At 38.6% G+C, this 18,318-nt stretch overlaps 1 protein-coding gene across 1 annotated transcript in view; it reads right to left on the bottom strand.

Moving 5' to 3' along the window:
• The window catches only part of LOC127451149 (serine/threonine-protein kinase LMTK2-like), a 63,204-nt gene that overhangs the window by 25,839 nt on the left and 19,047 nt on the right, over window positions 1-18,318 (bottom strand). Inside the window, exons 2-5 of the mRNA XM_051715608.1 lie at window positions 15,427-15,557; window positions 14,935-15,085; window positions 5,982-6,058; window positions 5,316-5,434 (exon numbers count right to left, since the gene is read on the bottom strand). Coding sequence (XP_051571568.1) covers window positions 5,316-5,434; window positions 5,982-6,058; window positions 14,935-15,085; window positions 15,427-15,557 — 478 coding nt within the window. The remainder of the gene's footprint in view (window positions 1-5,315; window positions 5,435-5,981; window positions 6,059-14,934; window positions 15,086-15,426; window positions 15,558-18,318) is intronic.

Here is an 18,318-nt window from a genome sequence, read left to right on the forward strand (position 1 = left end):
CACAGTACTACCACGGCTTCATAATACTGCCAGTACCAAAGTGTTTTTCATTAAATACAGTTGTATGTACATACCTAATGCTAAGAGAGCAATGCTAGGTCAAGACACAACCACCAAAGACCTCCACCTCTGGGGGCCATTTACTCCGAACACATCCGTCTTTTTCTATGTAAACATGCACTAGATGGATGTCTTTGACCGTTGCGCTGTGTCTAGCTGTTTTGTTTTTTTGACACTGTGGTAATTATAAGAAAATTCAACCTTTAAAACGCGCCTCGAGACCCACGTTCTGTTTCATTCATTGCACTCCATCTGTTTTAGCCCAAGAATGCAAGTCATTATCAGTGACTTAATTAATATAATTACATTTTTATTTGACAGCCTTAGTTCCTAGGCAGGCTGCTTACTGGCCTAAGTCAAAAGAGCCAATCCACGTCTTCACGATATTCTGGGCCATATATAGTTTAGGTCCCTTCTTCAATGTAAGGCTATGAGATTTTTCGCTCACTTTTTTCATCCGCCAAGCGACATCAGCGACTATCATGATTTCTTAGAAAAGTAACAGTACTCAAACGATGCAGGGTGAGTTACCGGAAATATTTTTTTATTGTACGGAAATAAAGTCACACCTGAATGTAAATTTTTGACCCAGGAAAACCCCAAATGGAGAAAGAAATCTTCACAGGACGGGGTGATTCCCAAACAGGTCAAGAAAATGAAGAGGAGCTTGTTATTAAAACAGGTGCTACATCTGTGGTGTGGGTTCACAAAAGCCGGCACAGAGCAGAAAAATGTTATCTGCAAACTGTTTTGCATGCCGATAATCACTCGTAATACAAGCGATCTGTTTTACCACCTCAAAATGAAGCACACAAAAGAATATTATGAAAGCCAAAAGATGAACTCCACATTAATTCGGTCATTTATTTATTTTGCAAGAAGTGATATTTTCTGCAAGAAAAGATTATTTTCGTTGGATATTTTTTATTTTCTTTGCCACATTGCTTTAAGAAGATCTTAAGTTTGTTGAGGAATGTTTATAATAATAATAATAATAATATTGGTCAACAACATTTCAAACAGAAATGTGTCATACTGTGAAATGAAGCATTCTGGTAAAGTTGATTTTTTAAAACAAGTAGATTTTTTTTATTTATTATATACTTTAACATTGTTTGTCTTGTTCCAAATAAAGATTAAGCAGTTTTCATTTATAAAGTATTTAATTCACTGACTGGAGTTCCAAAAATAGGCAATACAATATGGTTATTTAATATATAAACTCATATCGTGATATAAGATTTTGGTCATATCTCCGAACCTACAACACATTAATGTTTGTATTGTACTACATATATCCCAAATTTAAGAGATGAAACTTGATATGGCTGATACGAGTTCAAATGGAAGAAACGTAATTATTTTATATTACAATCTACAACCTCAGTGGACAATGCAAGTGAACCATAATACTACAATAGTAGGTCTATGTACTGCACACAATAAAACTATGAACTAAAAACACAAAGGAGGATTCAATAATGATGGGGATGAAGCATATTTTTTTACTTGTCGAGTACTCGAGGGGCAATGACATGTACATTTATATAATAACATGTCTGACAAACGTCTTTGGCTGCTGAATTGCGTTTTTTTGTTCCAGTGTATCGTCTATTCATTATTACAGGCTGTCATAAAATATTCTGTTACAAAATGTACAAAAGATTTCATAATCAAACTATATTTTATAATATGATATATTATATTTTGTCATTGTGAAGATTCACTGCCCAACTCAATGAAAGAATGGGCACAACGCGCGTCTGTCTGTTCTTCCTTCAGGTTACCATAGTAATCTTAGTAAGCACGCACCAGTTTTTTTAGTGACTGTCTGAACGTCTATTTTCAAATCGTGGTTGGCTTAACAGGAGACACCATAACCATCGCGTTTTTAATATGCGTGTTAAGTTGAAGTTCAGTTTTGAAGACGCTGCATTCTTTTCCATTTAGCTGCACTCTTTCAAGTTGTCTGAAACATTCACAGTGCGTTGAGTCCACTGCCACACACATGGTGTGTGTCCCTTCCCAAGTGTTTACTCCTGTGGGGAAAGCCGCAATGTTCCGTATTGTTGTTTCTGTGATGATTCATGAAGCGTTCCATTCAACTTGCAGAGTCAGAATTTCCACCTTTCAACTGGGGAAAGAGCAACGAAATGACACTTCATGTCAGACTTCCAAGTTGGAAACTCATGCGGAAATCTTTAACTCCCATTTCGTTGAGATGCAGGTGTGTGTTACTTCTATCAGGAAGACTTGCAGAGAGTGAAATTCAAGATGAAATGTATTTGATATAAATATAAAACAGAAAATGTAATGTCTCTTTTTGGCATAAGCCCCGTCTGGCAGTACGAAGAAGTTGTACTCGGAACCGTCATATCCTGCCGGAGATAGAAGGCAGGGGCGAGGATCCTACCCCTGTGCAGGACAGGACTCGACTGGTGGTGGTGGGGTGGTGGAGGTTGCCGTGTTAGCACATCTGAATCAGCAATGTGATAGAATGTGAGCAGACTTATAAAGCAATGGCTTACATGTGATTGGCTAGGAGTTACCTAGCTATCGGTGCGATGATGTACAGCTGCTAGTCTTCCCGCTAGAACTACGCTGCGCTTACATTTCACGCAAACATTTCGGCACCCAGGGTAGAAAGGTTTGCAGTCAGTGACAAACATTCACTTTTATTAAATAATATCCATTAATGAGTCAAAGTTCTTACATTAATTGATAATAAAACATGTTAAGCAAACGTTTTGCAGAGACAGGTGTTCAAAAAATGGTTAATTACACTCTCTTTTGATTATCGTAACGATAGCATTGCAGCATCGTATATCAGTTTGGTTGCTATGAGACGTCTCTAACAATCAATGTACCCCTCAAAATCACAATGTAATCAATCTCAAAATTAAAAATAAGCTCCCTCATTGACACATTTGTGTTTCGTTGTCAGGTAATTATCACTGAATTTCGAATCAAGTCAGAAGTCACATCATGCTTTATCACCATCGATCATCGTTTTCATGATCGATCATTGCAGCCACGTCCGAGTACCCGAGTACTCGAGGACTTGTGCCCATCCCTAATATGTACATTACTGTACTATGAAATCAGTACATTATAAACAACTTGAGATGAGCATACATTCATTAGCAACTACCTTGTAGTACCTTGAACCTATAACGGCTTTTTAAAAAGCTTTATGCTAAAAAGGCAGATGGAAAGTGAGAACAGCTTGTGCATTTCTGCGACTGGGGAAAAAGACACAAGTAAACAGTGGCAAACACACACTTGGGGAACCTCGAAACTACAGCAATGCTATAAAATACTTAGAATTAATGAATATTAGTAAACATGTTACAGTCACTGGGAAAACGTAGCCTACTAAATACATTGCGATTGGTAAACACAATATTCCACGAGTAATGTTTGATTAATTAAAGCATTACTACCAATATAAGCTTCAACAACCCTACCAGAAAACATATCCATTATACCAAACAGTTAAACATCCATCCTTGGGGGCCTGGGTAGCTCAGTGAGTATTGACGCTGACTACCACCCATGGAGTCGTGAGTTCGAATCCAGGACGTGCTGAGTGACTCCTAAGCATCCAAATTGGCCCAGTTGCTAGGGAGGGTAGAGTCACATGGGGTAACCTCCTCGTGGTCGCTATAATGTGGTTCTTGCTCTCGGTGGGGCATGTGGTGAGTTGTGCGTGGAGCCTCCACACACGCTACGTCTCTGAAGTAACGCGCTCAACAAGCCACATGATAAGATGCGTGGATTGACGGTCTCAGACGCGGAGGCAAATGAGATTCGTCCTCCGCCACCCAGATTGAGGCGTGTCACTACGCCACCATGAGGACTTAGAGCGCATTGGGAATTTAGCATTCCAAATAAAAAAAAAAAATAACAAAATAAAAAAAACATCCATCCAGCCGACACACACACGACAGTAGTAGTGATGTCCGGTTCATGAGCAAATTGTCTTTTGAAACTGTTCTTTTCAGTGAACTGGATGCACCCGTTCAACAAATCGAACTGCATAGGTTAGAACAATTCGCATCTAGAGTCAACACTGATTCATAAATTACTCAATTATAACCTGTCTCCAGTTGCAAATCAGGCTGAACAATCCTTTCGCAACAGTTCTCGTGTCAAAAGTATACTGAAATGAGAACCACTGCTGATACTATGAGCATGCGTGTACACAGATTTGAATGAGAGGGCGAAATGTAAGTTTCTTTAATAACGTTCTAATGTTAGAATTACGTTCGTGATGACATAAAAGAACTGTTAAACTGTTTTTTTTAACCGGTTCATTGAAATGAACCTTCCGAAAGAACCGGTTTACAGTAATGAATCGGACTTCCCATCACTTCTTTTCTGTGCTTCCAGACATGACACAAACACGCACGGACGATGGCATACACCTGCAATTTCAAACCAAATCCGACCAGACAGCTCAAAAATTAAATAATTATTGTAGGCATACCGTAGTGAAATGGGGCATGGCAAGGAACAGAGTTTTGAAAACAGATTTTATGTACTCGCTAAATAATGGAATTTTGTTAATTATCAAACAAACATTTTTATGTAGTGCAGTTTTAAGTAATAGTTTTTTATATTTTATGTTTCATGAAAAAAATGTGACAAGTAATCCTCATCTGTTTATAACAAACAGTATGTAACTCTGTGTGCCTGCAAATAAAACTTAACAGTCTTAAGTGAAACAATATGCTTGTTTTATTCTATTCATTAATGTGTAGCGTTTAACTGGCCAACGTCAATACATATAAATTATTTAAACAAGTTACTTTGAACTAGAAGTCAAAAAAAAAAAAAAAAAAAAAACAGGTCCCTTCTTCAATGTAAGTCTATGGGATTTTTATGCTCAATCCGCCAGGCGAAATCAAAAGTCTTGATCCCTGAGAAAAGTAACAGCACTCCAGGTATCGGATCAGTGCATCCCTAACATTATATGCTGGTTTGTGGTTCAAAAATACATTACAGTCTAACAGTAAACATGTGGTTTTGCATACAAACAGAGCTGAAGCAATAAGCAAAAAAAGGACCAGCAAACAAACGTTACTCAGCTTATTGCAACAAATACCATTAAAGTAACATGAAAAGCATACATGACAAAGCAGATAATTATTAAATGCAGTGTGACGTGGAAAGGCACCAGTGAACTTTGCCCTAATACAGACTGGCAAGGCTGATAAAATGCTGATGGGAACCATCCTGAATTTATCTCTCACCTGTACGGGTCTCCCTGCTGCAGGAACTCATTCTGCTCTTTGGAGCTGGCGTTGGCCTTAAGCTCTTTCACAACCGCACGGGCGACTCCAAGGTCTGCGTAGATCTCACTGAGCAGAACCTGTTAGATAGACAAACAGAGTGAGGTCAACCTGTAAAATTACTTCTATAAAGGACACATAAATGGACATATCGTAACAAGCCATTCCAACAGGAACCGAGTTCTTCCTTAAAAAAAAAACAAGGCCTGTCGGGCAGAACACTGCACAGCAGGTGGCTCAGAGGAGGACGTTCCCATGGCTCACCCAGGCAGGAAAAAGCATCAGGAAACAAGGTTTTCCCATAAGTCCTCATCTCAGTAAAAACATACACACACAGGCTGCAGGAGGGCAGCATGAGTGCCGTATAATGCTCCCTCGAACACGTCAAACTCTGGCCCCCGTGGGCCCCGGTGTAGAGATGAGGGCAAGTACCAACAAGAACACGATTTTAAGATTAATCCTCAGGAGAAATTGTGTATTTGACCTTAACAAATACTTCAGGGAGGACAGTGTGAACAGTGCTCTGCTTTCATACAATGCAACTGAATACACAGGTGAGCAAAAGACACGAGTCTACCAGTCTATTCACACTTCCAGTTCATAATGTAAACAGGGAGACAGACTTACCTTCCCAAACCAGCCGTTTCCGATCTCTTGAATGTAACTGAGAGAGTGTCGAGCCACGTGAGGACCCGACGAGACGTCTAAAAGACAAAACATTAGACAAACACAGACTGAATTCAATGCAATCACAAATGACAACCAAATAAACAGCAAATGCAAGCTCCAATTGGTCTTAACATAATGCTTAATAATTAAGCTTTACATACAAAAACTACAGAAGAACCACAATACACAATAGTGGTTAAGTATGGCGGACCTTTGTTTCAGCACAATACTTTATCCTTTAAAAACATATTTTATAAAGCAGTTAATCTTCTTTGTCTACTAAATGTAAAGACTTCAGTGCTGTGTGTTTTACCCCAGTCGATTCAAGCTGGTTTAATACAGAGCAGTGTTTACTTGCCTCATTAGCTTCATGACCTTATGATCTGCCTGAAAAACATGACACACCACACAGCCCTAGTAGCTGCAAACTCTGGGTATAATAAAACACTCGACAGCAGTGTATGTTTTCTTTCACTGCATTATATTTACTATTCTCACAGGTTTTTTTGAAGGAAAGGTAATATAGCACATCAGTCTGTGTTGTGAGGTTAAAACTCTGAACAATGTTTCCCATTAATTACCTAGACTGTGGCAGCCCGCCACAGTTACATAATGAACTGAAAATATTTGTACACTTCTCATAATAACAAAAGATCTCTAAAGATCTTGTGTTTTGTGCCGTTGCTTCGGCAAAGCATCTCTCACTCCCAGTCAGTCAGCCCCCACCCCTGCTGAACACGCGCATGCTCATACACGAACCACCTGGCTGCATCTGAGATGTTTTGCCGTTTTGAAACAATAATCAGACACTTTTGTGATTTTGAAGAGCAATGATTAATGTGCAAAAGTGACTGATATTTATACACGTTAAGGGTCTTTCACACGACTCGCGTCAGCGCTGCAGAATACATTGAAGTCTATGAAGTGATGCCACTTTACACCAAAGTGTTTTTCACACACATTTTTGCTTCACCAATAATGTCTTAGAGAGTACTAAGCGACAAGAAATATTAAAAACTGTCCAGATCTGTGAAGAGATATTGAATGTCTCAATTTCTTTTAATTAAATATTACCTTATCGTTTACGAGTATCAGAGACCCAAGTTATTTAACTAATTTAAATTCACCAAGAAAACGCATAGACCTAAACATAAACGAGTACTTTTATTACTTTCTGCTAATCAAAGCAACTGCAAGCTTTTTTCTCTCTTCCAAATACATGTTTTCAATGTTTATTGTGCACACCTCCCACTTTTTTACATGGCAAACTCATAAAATCGCCCCACTGTGACGCTTTCTGCAACTCTTGTCATGTGGAGGGCAATGCGGCACTTGACGCTGGCGTTGAACAGAGCGTTGACACCTCAACTCAACTCATGTGAAATGCACTTTACAATGATGAAAGAACATTATTGAAACTCAAAATTATTATTATTTGGTTATTACTGTGGTCTTTTCTGATAAGTCATGCTCAGCATTTTAAATACTGTAGGAAAATGATACCGTAGATCTGCTTTGTGTTTATAATTCTTAAACATTCTACTGAAGTCAGCAGATTTGTAGCCATGCAAGTTTTAATAAAGGAGAAGGTAGGGACGTTATTGAAACTCACTATTATTAGACTATTATTGTTGTCTTTTTGGATGAAAAATAATGCTCAGACTGAAGGAAGACTATAGATCTTCTTTGTTCTTTTAATGCTTAAACACTATAAAGTCTCTTGGTAGATTTCGGTCATGAACGACTCAAAATTATTCAATGACTCACTCGTTGCACATAAGACGCTCATTTGTCACCACCTAGTGACATTTCCAGAAGGGGTCACTGAACTAATCAGTTAATAAAATTGAACAAATTTGTGAAACAGAAGCAAGCCTCACCAAAATACTCTTTATTCTGCAGCTAATTCTGCACAATTGTGTAATTTAATATACTTGAAATCACAAAAATCGTTGGAATTGGTGCTTTTAACTTATTCTTAAAACAAATAAAATAATAATCCCTGGAAAAAAAGTTAATGGACCAGTGATTGTCTTACCTTTTTCACCCCTCATAAGTTTGCATCCCTGTAATTTGCTGTGGCATTGCAAGAACTAATTTGCAAGAACAAATCTACAAGTACCTATGTGACTTGTGGTTTTTTTTAGCCGAATTTCAAACATTACAAGTAAACACACTACTAAGATGGACAGAAACATTGACAAGTTCTGAAAAGGAAAACTACTGATGATGGTTATGTGGGATACTGGTGTGCTGTGGTATTTTTTATTCTTAAAAAAAAAAAGAGTGCCGTGGCAGAAAAAAGGTTGGGAAACACTGAGGTATGTAACGTTAACTAACGTTACAGTATCCACTGCAGTTATCCACTAGTCCAAACACAATTTTATCATTATCAATGTACGTCAGCCAACAGATAACATTACTGCAGAAGTTATCATTGATAATTAACGTTAATCTAACATTAGCTAAGTTAGGTAACGATAACGTTAGCTAACAACATTAGCTGTCAGTTTCCTCGTTTATGTCGACAGACATATCCAGCTGTTTGTCATCAAAAACCATGTATAATGTATGTGACGTTATATCTAGCTAGCTAACGTTAGCTAATTATCAAACGTTAACGTTATTACCAGCGGCTCTGACAACGTAACGATTTTCAGCATCTGAAGAGCAAGTTAGCTCATCATGTAACATTAGGCTATTTGTAATGTTAACTAATCAAGTTGAAGTAGTGCTAATGTTTTAACTCAGTCTCATTTACCATGCTTTGTGGGTGTGACAATCCCTGGCATCACCATTCATATCTATACAACCAATGTGTTTGATTAAATTACTACTAGAGCACAACATTGTTTACAAGAGCTCAAAGTTCTTCATAGATCTAGCCTCTTAATTTTGCTCTCAAGGTGCACCAGATTGATGCATTTAACTTTAAAATGTACACAATTTTCTTACGGGAGAGTATGCCTCCAGACCCACTAGAGGGTCTGAGGTCCACCCACTACAGTCTCACAAAATCCTGTGGGAAACACTGCTGAAATCTTACTTCCACATGGAAATCCGTCTAGTGAGCAATATCATAATAAAGCATTGGGAATTCCATGTAATCCAGCTCTAAAGGGCAGTGGGTTAAAAGGGGAACACCACCAACATTTACTTTTAAAATATGCCTTTATTATTTATTAAACCATGGTCTATTCAAATACTTGATTCTCATTGGCTGGAATGTGTGCATTAAAACTGTTTTATGCCCAGGTAGTTCCAGTCAGTTTGAATCACTGTTCTATATTAATACGCCTTTTTTTACCTACTATTCTGTCCTTCTTAATGAGACATTGCGAGAGTTTAATGCCTGTTCAAAATACCTACAGATGTGAATATACTGTCTGATGAGTCTCAGAACCGGGATTAACCATCACATCACACAACAAAACATCAAGCAATGCAATGCCATCTTAAAGAGTACCTATTATGGTTTTTAAATGTGCCTAATTTTGTTTTAAAGGTCTCATACAATAGATTTACATGCATCCAAGGTCAAAAAACACTTTAATTTGCTCATAATTTAAATTACAACATTACCTTTTTTTCCCCAGTGTTTTAAAAAAACGACTCGTTCAATGATCCGTTCTAAAGGATTCATTCTAAACTCCTCCTTTCATCTGCTCTAGGAGTGGTGGTGGCATAGTGGGCTAAAGCACATATCTGGTAATCAGAAGGTTGCTGGTTCAATCCCCACAGCCATCACCATTGTGGCCTTGAGCAAGGCACTTAACTCCAGGTTGCTCCAGGGGGATTGTCCCCGTGATAAGTGCACTGTAAGTCACTTTGGATAAAAGCGTCTGCCAAATGCATAAATGTGAATGTAAATGCTCTGATTGGTCAGATGTCCCAGTCTGTTGTGATTGGTCTACCACTTTGTGAAGTGTTTGAGGGCGGGCCAAAGCTGTTCACGAGCAGCCAATGAAGACCAGAGGTGGGTTTTTTGTTACCAAATTACATAGGTTAGTACAGGAAGTAAGTTTGGAATTACTAATGACTCGTTTCAGGTGTTCAGCATCGGTTCTTTCTTTTGGGAGTCAATAACTCCATTTGTCGTGCACTTTGATTTTTGAAACTTTGCAGACTTTTTTACATTCACAAACAGCTATATAACACACTACATGAAAGGTAATATTTGAAAAAACCATAATAGGTGCTCTTTAAAATCAATTGTTAAGTGCTACAGGAAAAAATGGAAAAGACACCAGTGTTCATCAGCCCCATATTACTAAGTCCGGCCTGGACAAAATTAGAAATGCACCTGCACTTTCCCTTACACACACATAGGGCTTACAAGGAAAGTATGGTTTGACATTTAGCTATGTTTTGCACCGAGGAAGAGAGAAGGAAACGGGGATATGAAAGACGCCTACTGCTGTCCGGCAAGACAAGGCAAGACTTTTTAGGTCCATTTAAGACTCTTGTAGCCTCTATGTCAGTGCCCATCATAGTAAGGAAAGACTACGAAAAGTTTGTAACATTCTATAACTAAATTTTAAAAACTATCAGCCAATTAATCGGTTCCACCAACTTAGCTATCGGTATCAGTATAATCCACTATCAGTCAACTCTAATTTGAATTGTAATATGTAATAAACATTAATAATATTGCTGCGCTGCATATACCCGCATTGCTGACTGAAGTTTGAAGTGCGGACTGTATTTTAAAATGCAACCTTCTGCAGTTAATAATCGTAATTTCAATCATATATTGCAGCCTTAAAGGGATAGTTCACCCAAAAATGAAAGTTCTCTCATCATTTACTCACCCTCATGCCATCCCAGATGTGTATAACTTTCTTCTGCTGAACACAAATGAGGGTGAGAAACAGATCAAAATTAAAGTCTTTTTTCTTTTTTCATTTACTCAATCTCCATTTTCACTTTCACATCTGAAAGCCACATGTGGTACCTGTTTAGTTTCACATCTGAAAGTGGAGATTTAAAGTAAAAAAAAAAAGAAAAAAAAAAGGGACTTACATTTTAATCCATTTCTCACCCACATCTATCATATAACTTCTGAAGACATGGCTTTAACCAATGGATTCATATGGATTACTTTTATGTTTCCTTTATGTGATTTATGGAGCTACAAAGGTCTGGTCACCATTCACTTGCATTGTATGGACCTACAGAGATGAGATATTCATAAAAAAAAATCTGTGTTCTGCAGAAGAAAGAAAGTCATGCACATCTGGGGAAGGCATCAGGGTGAGTAAATCATGAGAGAATTTCAATTTTTGGGTGAACTATCCCTATAATGGATTCCATAATGTCCCAGAGGTCAAAGTCTGCAGGTTTCAAAGCATTTTGGATGGTTTCCCCTCATTATGTAAGTACCCCTTTTAAAACTGTCACGTCCGTAACAGAGAGATGACACACATATGTAATGCCAGTTTAGCCTCATTCATGTGAAAATGACAAAATATAGAAATTAAATATTACATGTTGTTAGGCGTGCCAACTCTTATGCAGTACATTCAGTGCATTCAAACACAAACTCGTACAAAGTCTGTGGTCATAAAAAACATGTTCATTTTTCCAATTATTCGTATAGCTTTTTTATTTAATTCATTCAAATAAATGTAATGTTATTACATCTCTGTGTCTGATTTAGAGCAGGTAAAACTCAATGTCTAACGACCCATGGATAAAGTTAATGGTTCTTTTTATTCTTCCAGTCGAAATCTGCGCTACAAGCTTTAACTGATCAATACTGGCAAGTGACCATGGTATAAGCAGTATAATTGATTTTAATGCACTTTGAAGAGGCAACTGGAAGTTCTTTGCCTCCACATCATGCATTAAAATTGTTTAATGCACAACTATGCATGGATTTTCCCTTAATTAGGCATTCCAATGTTACAGTGATCTTTTGAGATTAATTATATTTAAGCAGCATCACAAGAGCAAGAATGCTATTATACTGCCGCTGTGTTTGATTTGTAAATGTTTCATGAATTTCAGTGGATTTATGCTCTTGGCAGCCAATAATTCGACGCACAAAACACATTTCTAGAATTTTAGCTAGACAATGTTGCTCATTTCCACCTGTATTTAATCTAGTCTTGTTGTATTTTCATTCATGGTTTTTGAGGGAAGGTCAAGTAACCCATCCATGTTGGCATTGGCATAATTTGGCAAGTTTCCACCAAGTGAACGTAGTTCCTGGACCTACAGTGCATCCGGAAAGTATTCACAGCGCTTCACTTTTTCCACATTTTGTTATGTTACAGCCTTATTCCAAAATTGATTAAATTCATTATTTTCCTCAAAATTCTACAAACAATACCCTATAATGACAATGTGAAAGAAGTTTGTTGGAAATCTTTGCAAATTTATTAAAAATAAAAAACGAGAAAAAAAAAAAGTCACATGTACACATGTACTTTGTTGAAGCACGTTTGGCACCAATTACAGCCTCAAGTCTTTTTGAGTATGATGCTACAAGCTTGGCACACCTATTTTTGGGCAGTTTCTCCCATTCTTCTTTGCAGGACCTCTCAAGCTCCACCAGGTTGGATGGGGAGCGTCGGTGCACAGCCATTTTCAGATCTCTCCAGAGATGTTCAATCGGGTTCAAGTCTGGGCTCTGGCTGGGCCACTCAAGGACATTCACAGAGTTGTCCCGGAGCCACTCCTTTGTTATCTTGGCTGTGTGCTTAGGATCGTTGTCCTGTTGGAAGATGAACCTTTGCCTCAGTCTGAGGTCCAGAGCGCTCTGGAGCAGGTTTTCATCAAGGATGTCTCTGTACATTGCTGCATTCATCTTTCCCTCGATCCTGACTCGTCTCCCAGTCCTGCCGCTGAAAAACATCCCCACAGCATGATGCTGCCACCACCATGCTTCACTGTAGGGATGGTATTGGCCAGGTGATGAGCGGTGCCTGGTTTCCTCCAGGCATGACGCTTGCCATCCAGGCCAAAGAGTTCAATCTTTGTTTCTCATGGTCTGAGAGTCCTTCAGGTGCCTTTTGGCAAACTCCAGGCAGGCGGTCATGTGCCTTTTACTGAGGAGTGGCTTCCGTCTGGCCACTCTACCATACAGGCCTGACTGGTGGAGTGCTACAGAGATGGTTGTTCTTCTGGAAGGTTCTCCTCTCTCCACAGAGAAACGCTGGAGCTCTGTCAGAGTGACCATCGGGTTCTTGGTCACCTCCCTGACTAAGGCCCTTCTCTCCCGATCGCTCAGTTTGGCCGGGCGGCCAGCTCTAGGAAGAGTCCTGGTGGTTCCAAACTTCTTCCATTTACGGATGATGGAGGCTACTGTGCTCATTGGGACCTTCAATGATGCAGAAATTTTTCTGTACCCTTCCCCAGTTCTGTGCCTCAATACAATCCTGTCTCGGAGGTCTACAGACAATTCCTTGGACTTCATGGCTTGGTTTGTGCTCTGACATGCACTGTTAACTGTGGGACCTTATATAGACAGGTGTGTGCCTTTCCAAATCATGTCCAATCAACTGAATTTACCACAGGTGGACTCCAATCAATTTGTAGAAACATCTCAAGGATGATCAGTGGAAACAGGATGCACCTGAGCTCATTTTTGAGTGTCATGGCAAAGGCTGTGAATTCTTATGCACATGCGATTTTTTTGTTTTTTATTTTTAATAAATTTGCAAAGATTTCAAACAAACTTCTTTCACGTTTTCATTATGGGGTATTGTTTGTAGAATTTTGAGGATAATAATGAATTTAATCCATTTTGGAATAAGGCTGTAACATAACAAAATGTGGAAAAAGTGAAGCGCTGTGAATACTTTCCGGATGCACTGTATTTCAGGTTCACATTGTTTTTCCACTACATGAACCAAACCAGGAACCTTTTAAGTACCTGCTCAAAAGGTAGTACTTTCCTTGCAAAGTAGAACTATTTGGGTGGAGTCAGAACAGCAAACGTCTCTCGCTGGTAAAGAAAAACACGGCATCAGCCATCAGACAGACATTACAAGGCACTTTTAAAAGGCCGTTTAGTAAGCTTTGCTGAAACTTGTAGGTTTTCCAAATTAAAATGGTTAAATGGACAGATGCTGCTGTACCGGCTCTGCCAAGTATTTATGGAGAAGAAGAAATTCAGCGCAAGTATGAGACATCAACCAGAAACGAGAATGTGAACAAATAATATCTGAAGTTAGGCTTCAATGACCACAACATTAAACTATGGAGATTGAAAATAAAATAAAATTAAACAAAACTACAAGAGAGTAAAGGATCATATTATTTATATTCATCATATTAGATCATATTATTCATCAGATCATATTATTTTATCTATTATTTAGATGGATTGTTTTCCATCTCTTCCAAATCAAGCCATTTTGTGCAAGAGAAGTTCTGCACAGCAAAACAGGATGATGAAAAACAACACAAAATCATGGAGAGACGTCCATTGTTTTTGTTTTTAAGTGAGTGTGCTTGGCTGTTTATCGCATTAAGCTCAGGCATCGCCGTTATTACAGCATCACATATTGCGTCAAAGCTTATCGGAAATATTTCCACAATGAACTGATATTAGTTCAGGTACTAGTTCCACAATTGTGTGGAAAAACATCTTTTGTGGCAAAATAGTTTGACAGAATGCACAGCCATGAACGTCAACACCATAAGATTTGGCAATTGTTTTCACCTCTCTTAAAATGTAATATATTTATTCTGCTATCCTAACTCTGCATTATTATGCAGTCAGTTGCATCTCATTATTTGCATTTAGTATTGTTTTTCCCTTTTGTCCTTGACAGAACAGATCAGGACAGACCTGCAACCCAACAATTGAAAACTACTGATTTAGAGGAACAATTGTGAGAGAGACTAATGCAATTTTGCACTCGATGCAAAGGGGTGCATTTGTAGGGAACATATTTCTGACCTGTTAAGCGGGGCAGTTGGAGGTGAGGGGGCCCAGGGAGGGGCACAGGTGGAACTGTGAGTGTATAAACCTCCGCAGGGGACTGCATAGAGGGGGTGTCCTCCGCTGGGGGCGTGAAATCAATCTCATCCTCAAAGTGGTCTTCAAATTCCTAAAAGGACAAAAATCTCATTTTCGAAAGGGTAGGAGATTAACGCCCAACCCCACCCAAATGCGGGTCACAGTGGCAGGTGGCCTGTGGGACATCTCAGATTGACTTTGGACAAGAAAAGCTATTGCACAGTGTAAAGAAAACTGGGTTCTTTTTAGGTACATTTAAAACGGCCTTTGTGCGTTTATTAAATTTCATGTATATAGTTATTTTATATAAGTGAATTCAGGGGGGAAATTAAGCAATAAGCAGCCAGTATGTCTGGTGGGCAAATGTTCATTTCCCAACCTACTATGGCGACTTCAGAGATTTTGAAACAGATATGATGACATTTCACTCACCTTAAAGTTGATCTCTTGCTCTTTGCAGCAGGACGCACAGTTGAGCAGCAATACAGCAAGAGCCACTAACACCGCCAGAGACAACAGCAGCGAGACGGTAAGAGAGACATCAATGTCTCCAGCAGACTCTTCTGAACAAACAAAGTCACCTGATTAAAGCTCAATGTGTTACAGACTGCATGAATGTTAAAGGAGTGATAATATAGTAGATGGATTCCTTGTGTAGTATACACCATTATTTTTAATTAGACTAGAATCAATTTAATCACATCTGTTCTTAAAGGGAACATGACAAATGTTTCTTAATCTTTTGTACTATAAAAATACACTGTAAGTTTCAGAACTGAAAACATCCTCCTCAATAGAAAAAGAGCATTTGTTTAAACCAAGCTGCAAAAATGGCTTGTTTGGAATTCGGGACCAAATAGATCTGCACATGCAATGCCTATTTTATATCACTGCACCCTTGGCCCCACCCACTGGTGCTCAGTCAGTCACACAGGTGAAGAGGAGAGAGATGGGCCTGTCATGGAAGATTCATCCAAAGTGGACTTACACAGGACACTTTCATGCGCCTGTCTGGATTTAAATGTTTTTCTACATAAACGTGCACTAGATGAACAGCTTTGACCGTTATCATACATCTCGTGCCACTTAATGTCAAGTTATAACTCTAAAAAGGATCCCCCTTTATGTTTCATTCAGCTGCGCTGTCTTGCTGTTGTGCTGTTTTGAAGGCATCCTGGACCGTTTTTACACCCATCTGTGCTATTCTTAATTGTTGGTCTTTTGCAAACATGGACATTTTTGATGGAGTATTGATTCCTTTCCGCACAACAATGGCAATATGCGCTGCGTTTTAAGAGCGTACAAGCCCAACTTTTAAAAACGCATCTCATTCTGCTGCTGCCACTGAATGGGTGAAACACACGCAGTCCTGTGTGTAAACAAAACATGGAAGATGTGATATGTGAAGACCATTGTCTCTGCTTTGGCCTGTTGAAGAACACAACATCATGGATTGTAGTACAGTCACAATATGATTCAAGCTTTGCAAAGGAATTTTTATTGAAGGATGGGGCAGTTAAAACACTATTGGACTGCAAATCTGTAAGAAAATAATTGTATTCGTGAATATTTCATATGTCATGATTGTTTGATAGTGTATAGTGCTTGAGCGAACTGGTTTGATACATTCAGATGAAATGTGTTGGGGTATGTAATGTTTTAACTCAGAAATGTAGTTTTATAATGTTGTGTGGATTTTGTTCATTTTCTACAGATTGCGTTTAAAATATAGCTGTATTGGAATGGCTGAATGATGTTAGCCAATCATAACAGTGGGAGGGGACTAGGTAGCTCAGCGAGTATTGATGCTGACTAACACCCCTGGAGTTGCGAGTTAGAAACCAGGGCATGCTGAGAGACTCCACCCAGGTCTCCTAAGCAACCAAATTGGCCCGGTTGCTAGGGAGGGTAGAGTCACATGGGGTAACCTCCTCGTGGACGCTATAATGTGTGGTTCTCGCTCTCGGTGGGGCATGTGGCGAGTTGTGGGTGGATGCCGTGGAGAATAGCGTGGGCCTCCACAAGCGCAACGTCTCCGCGGTAACGCACTCAACAAGCCACGTGATAAGATGCATGGATTGACGGTCTCAGACGCGGAGGCAACTGAGATTCATCCTCCGCCACCCGGATTGAGGCGAGTCACTACACCATCACGAGGACTTGGAGTGTATTCGGAATTGGGCGTTCAAAACTGGGGAAAAACAGTGTTCACAAAAAACAGTGGACATTTGTATTGAAGTCTTAAAGAGCCAGTGGCCAGATTCACAAAATGTTCTTAAGAAATTTCTTCTTAACTACCATTTTCTTCTTCATTTGTAACTTAAGAAAAAAAGTTAAGAATATTTTGCATTCCTGAAAAAAAAAAAACATCTTAAGAAAGTTCTTATCTTTTTTCTTAAGACTGTTCTTAAGAGAAAAACTTAAGCAGCTTTCAAATTCTCGTAAAAAAAATAAAAATAAAAAAATCTTAAATATCGTCATAAATAACATCTTAAAGTTAGGATAACCTCACAGTTGTCTTAAATTTTAAAAGATGTTTAATGAATTTACTGGGTTTTTCATGTGGAGTCTTTACATAGAAATGTTATTTTAGACCGAAAAACGTTTTTGACTGTTTTGTGATTAATTCTATTTTCAATTTCAGCTTGTAAACCATGTAAATGTCATCACCAAATTCAAACAATAAATGTTGTTTTGAAGCTTCTTAATGTGGTGACCAATCATGCTAATTCAAACGGATGCGCTGCATATAGCGCTCTCTCTCTCTACGATCTTTAATGTTCATAGAAACATAATAATTATAACATCAGAACGCTGAGACTTTCTTTTTAACCCCCCATCCACATCTCTATCGGAGTTGGGCACAGTGGAGACAGGCTCCACCACCTTTTCCCATTTACCCGCCTCTTAATTTCCAACGTGATATAATTATCAAGCTTCCCAAGGAGAACTTTTTCCTCGCAGTAATTTCTTCAACAAGAACATCAAGCTCTTGTCTACTATAGTTTTTGTTTCTTTTCTTGTCCTCCATATCAAATGAAAAGTTATCAAATGGTTAGCAGCAAGTACATTTTCCTATGACAGTTAATGTCGTTAAACTAACACATCTCACGCACTTTACACTCAAAAGAATGATCGCGAGGTGCATGCTACTTAAAAAAAAAAAGATTAGATACATTTATCGTTACAATTTACCAGCATTGAAGAATTGAATTTGTTGTAGGCTATTAGACAAGGCAACTCCATGAGCAGGCTGATCAGACAATGTCAAAGCCTGTCTTTTTATTCTTAAGAAAAAAATTAAGATGTTCTTAAGAAAATATT

Source organism: Myxocyprinus asiaticus, chromosome 14 (assembly GCF_019703515.2).
Source record: "Myxocyprinus asiaticus isolate MX2 ecotype Aquarium Trade chromosome 14, UBuf_Myxa_2, whole genome shotgun sequence".
NCBI classification, from domain to species: domain Eukaryota; kingdom Metazoa; phylum Chordata; class Actinopteri; order Cypriniformes; family Catostomidae; genus Myxocyprinus; species Myxocyprinus asiaticus.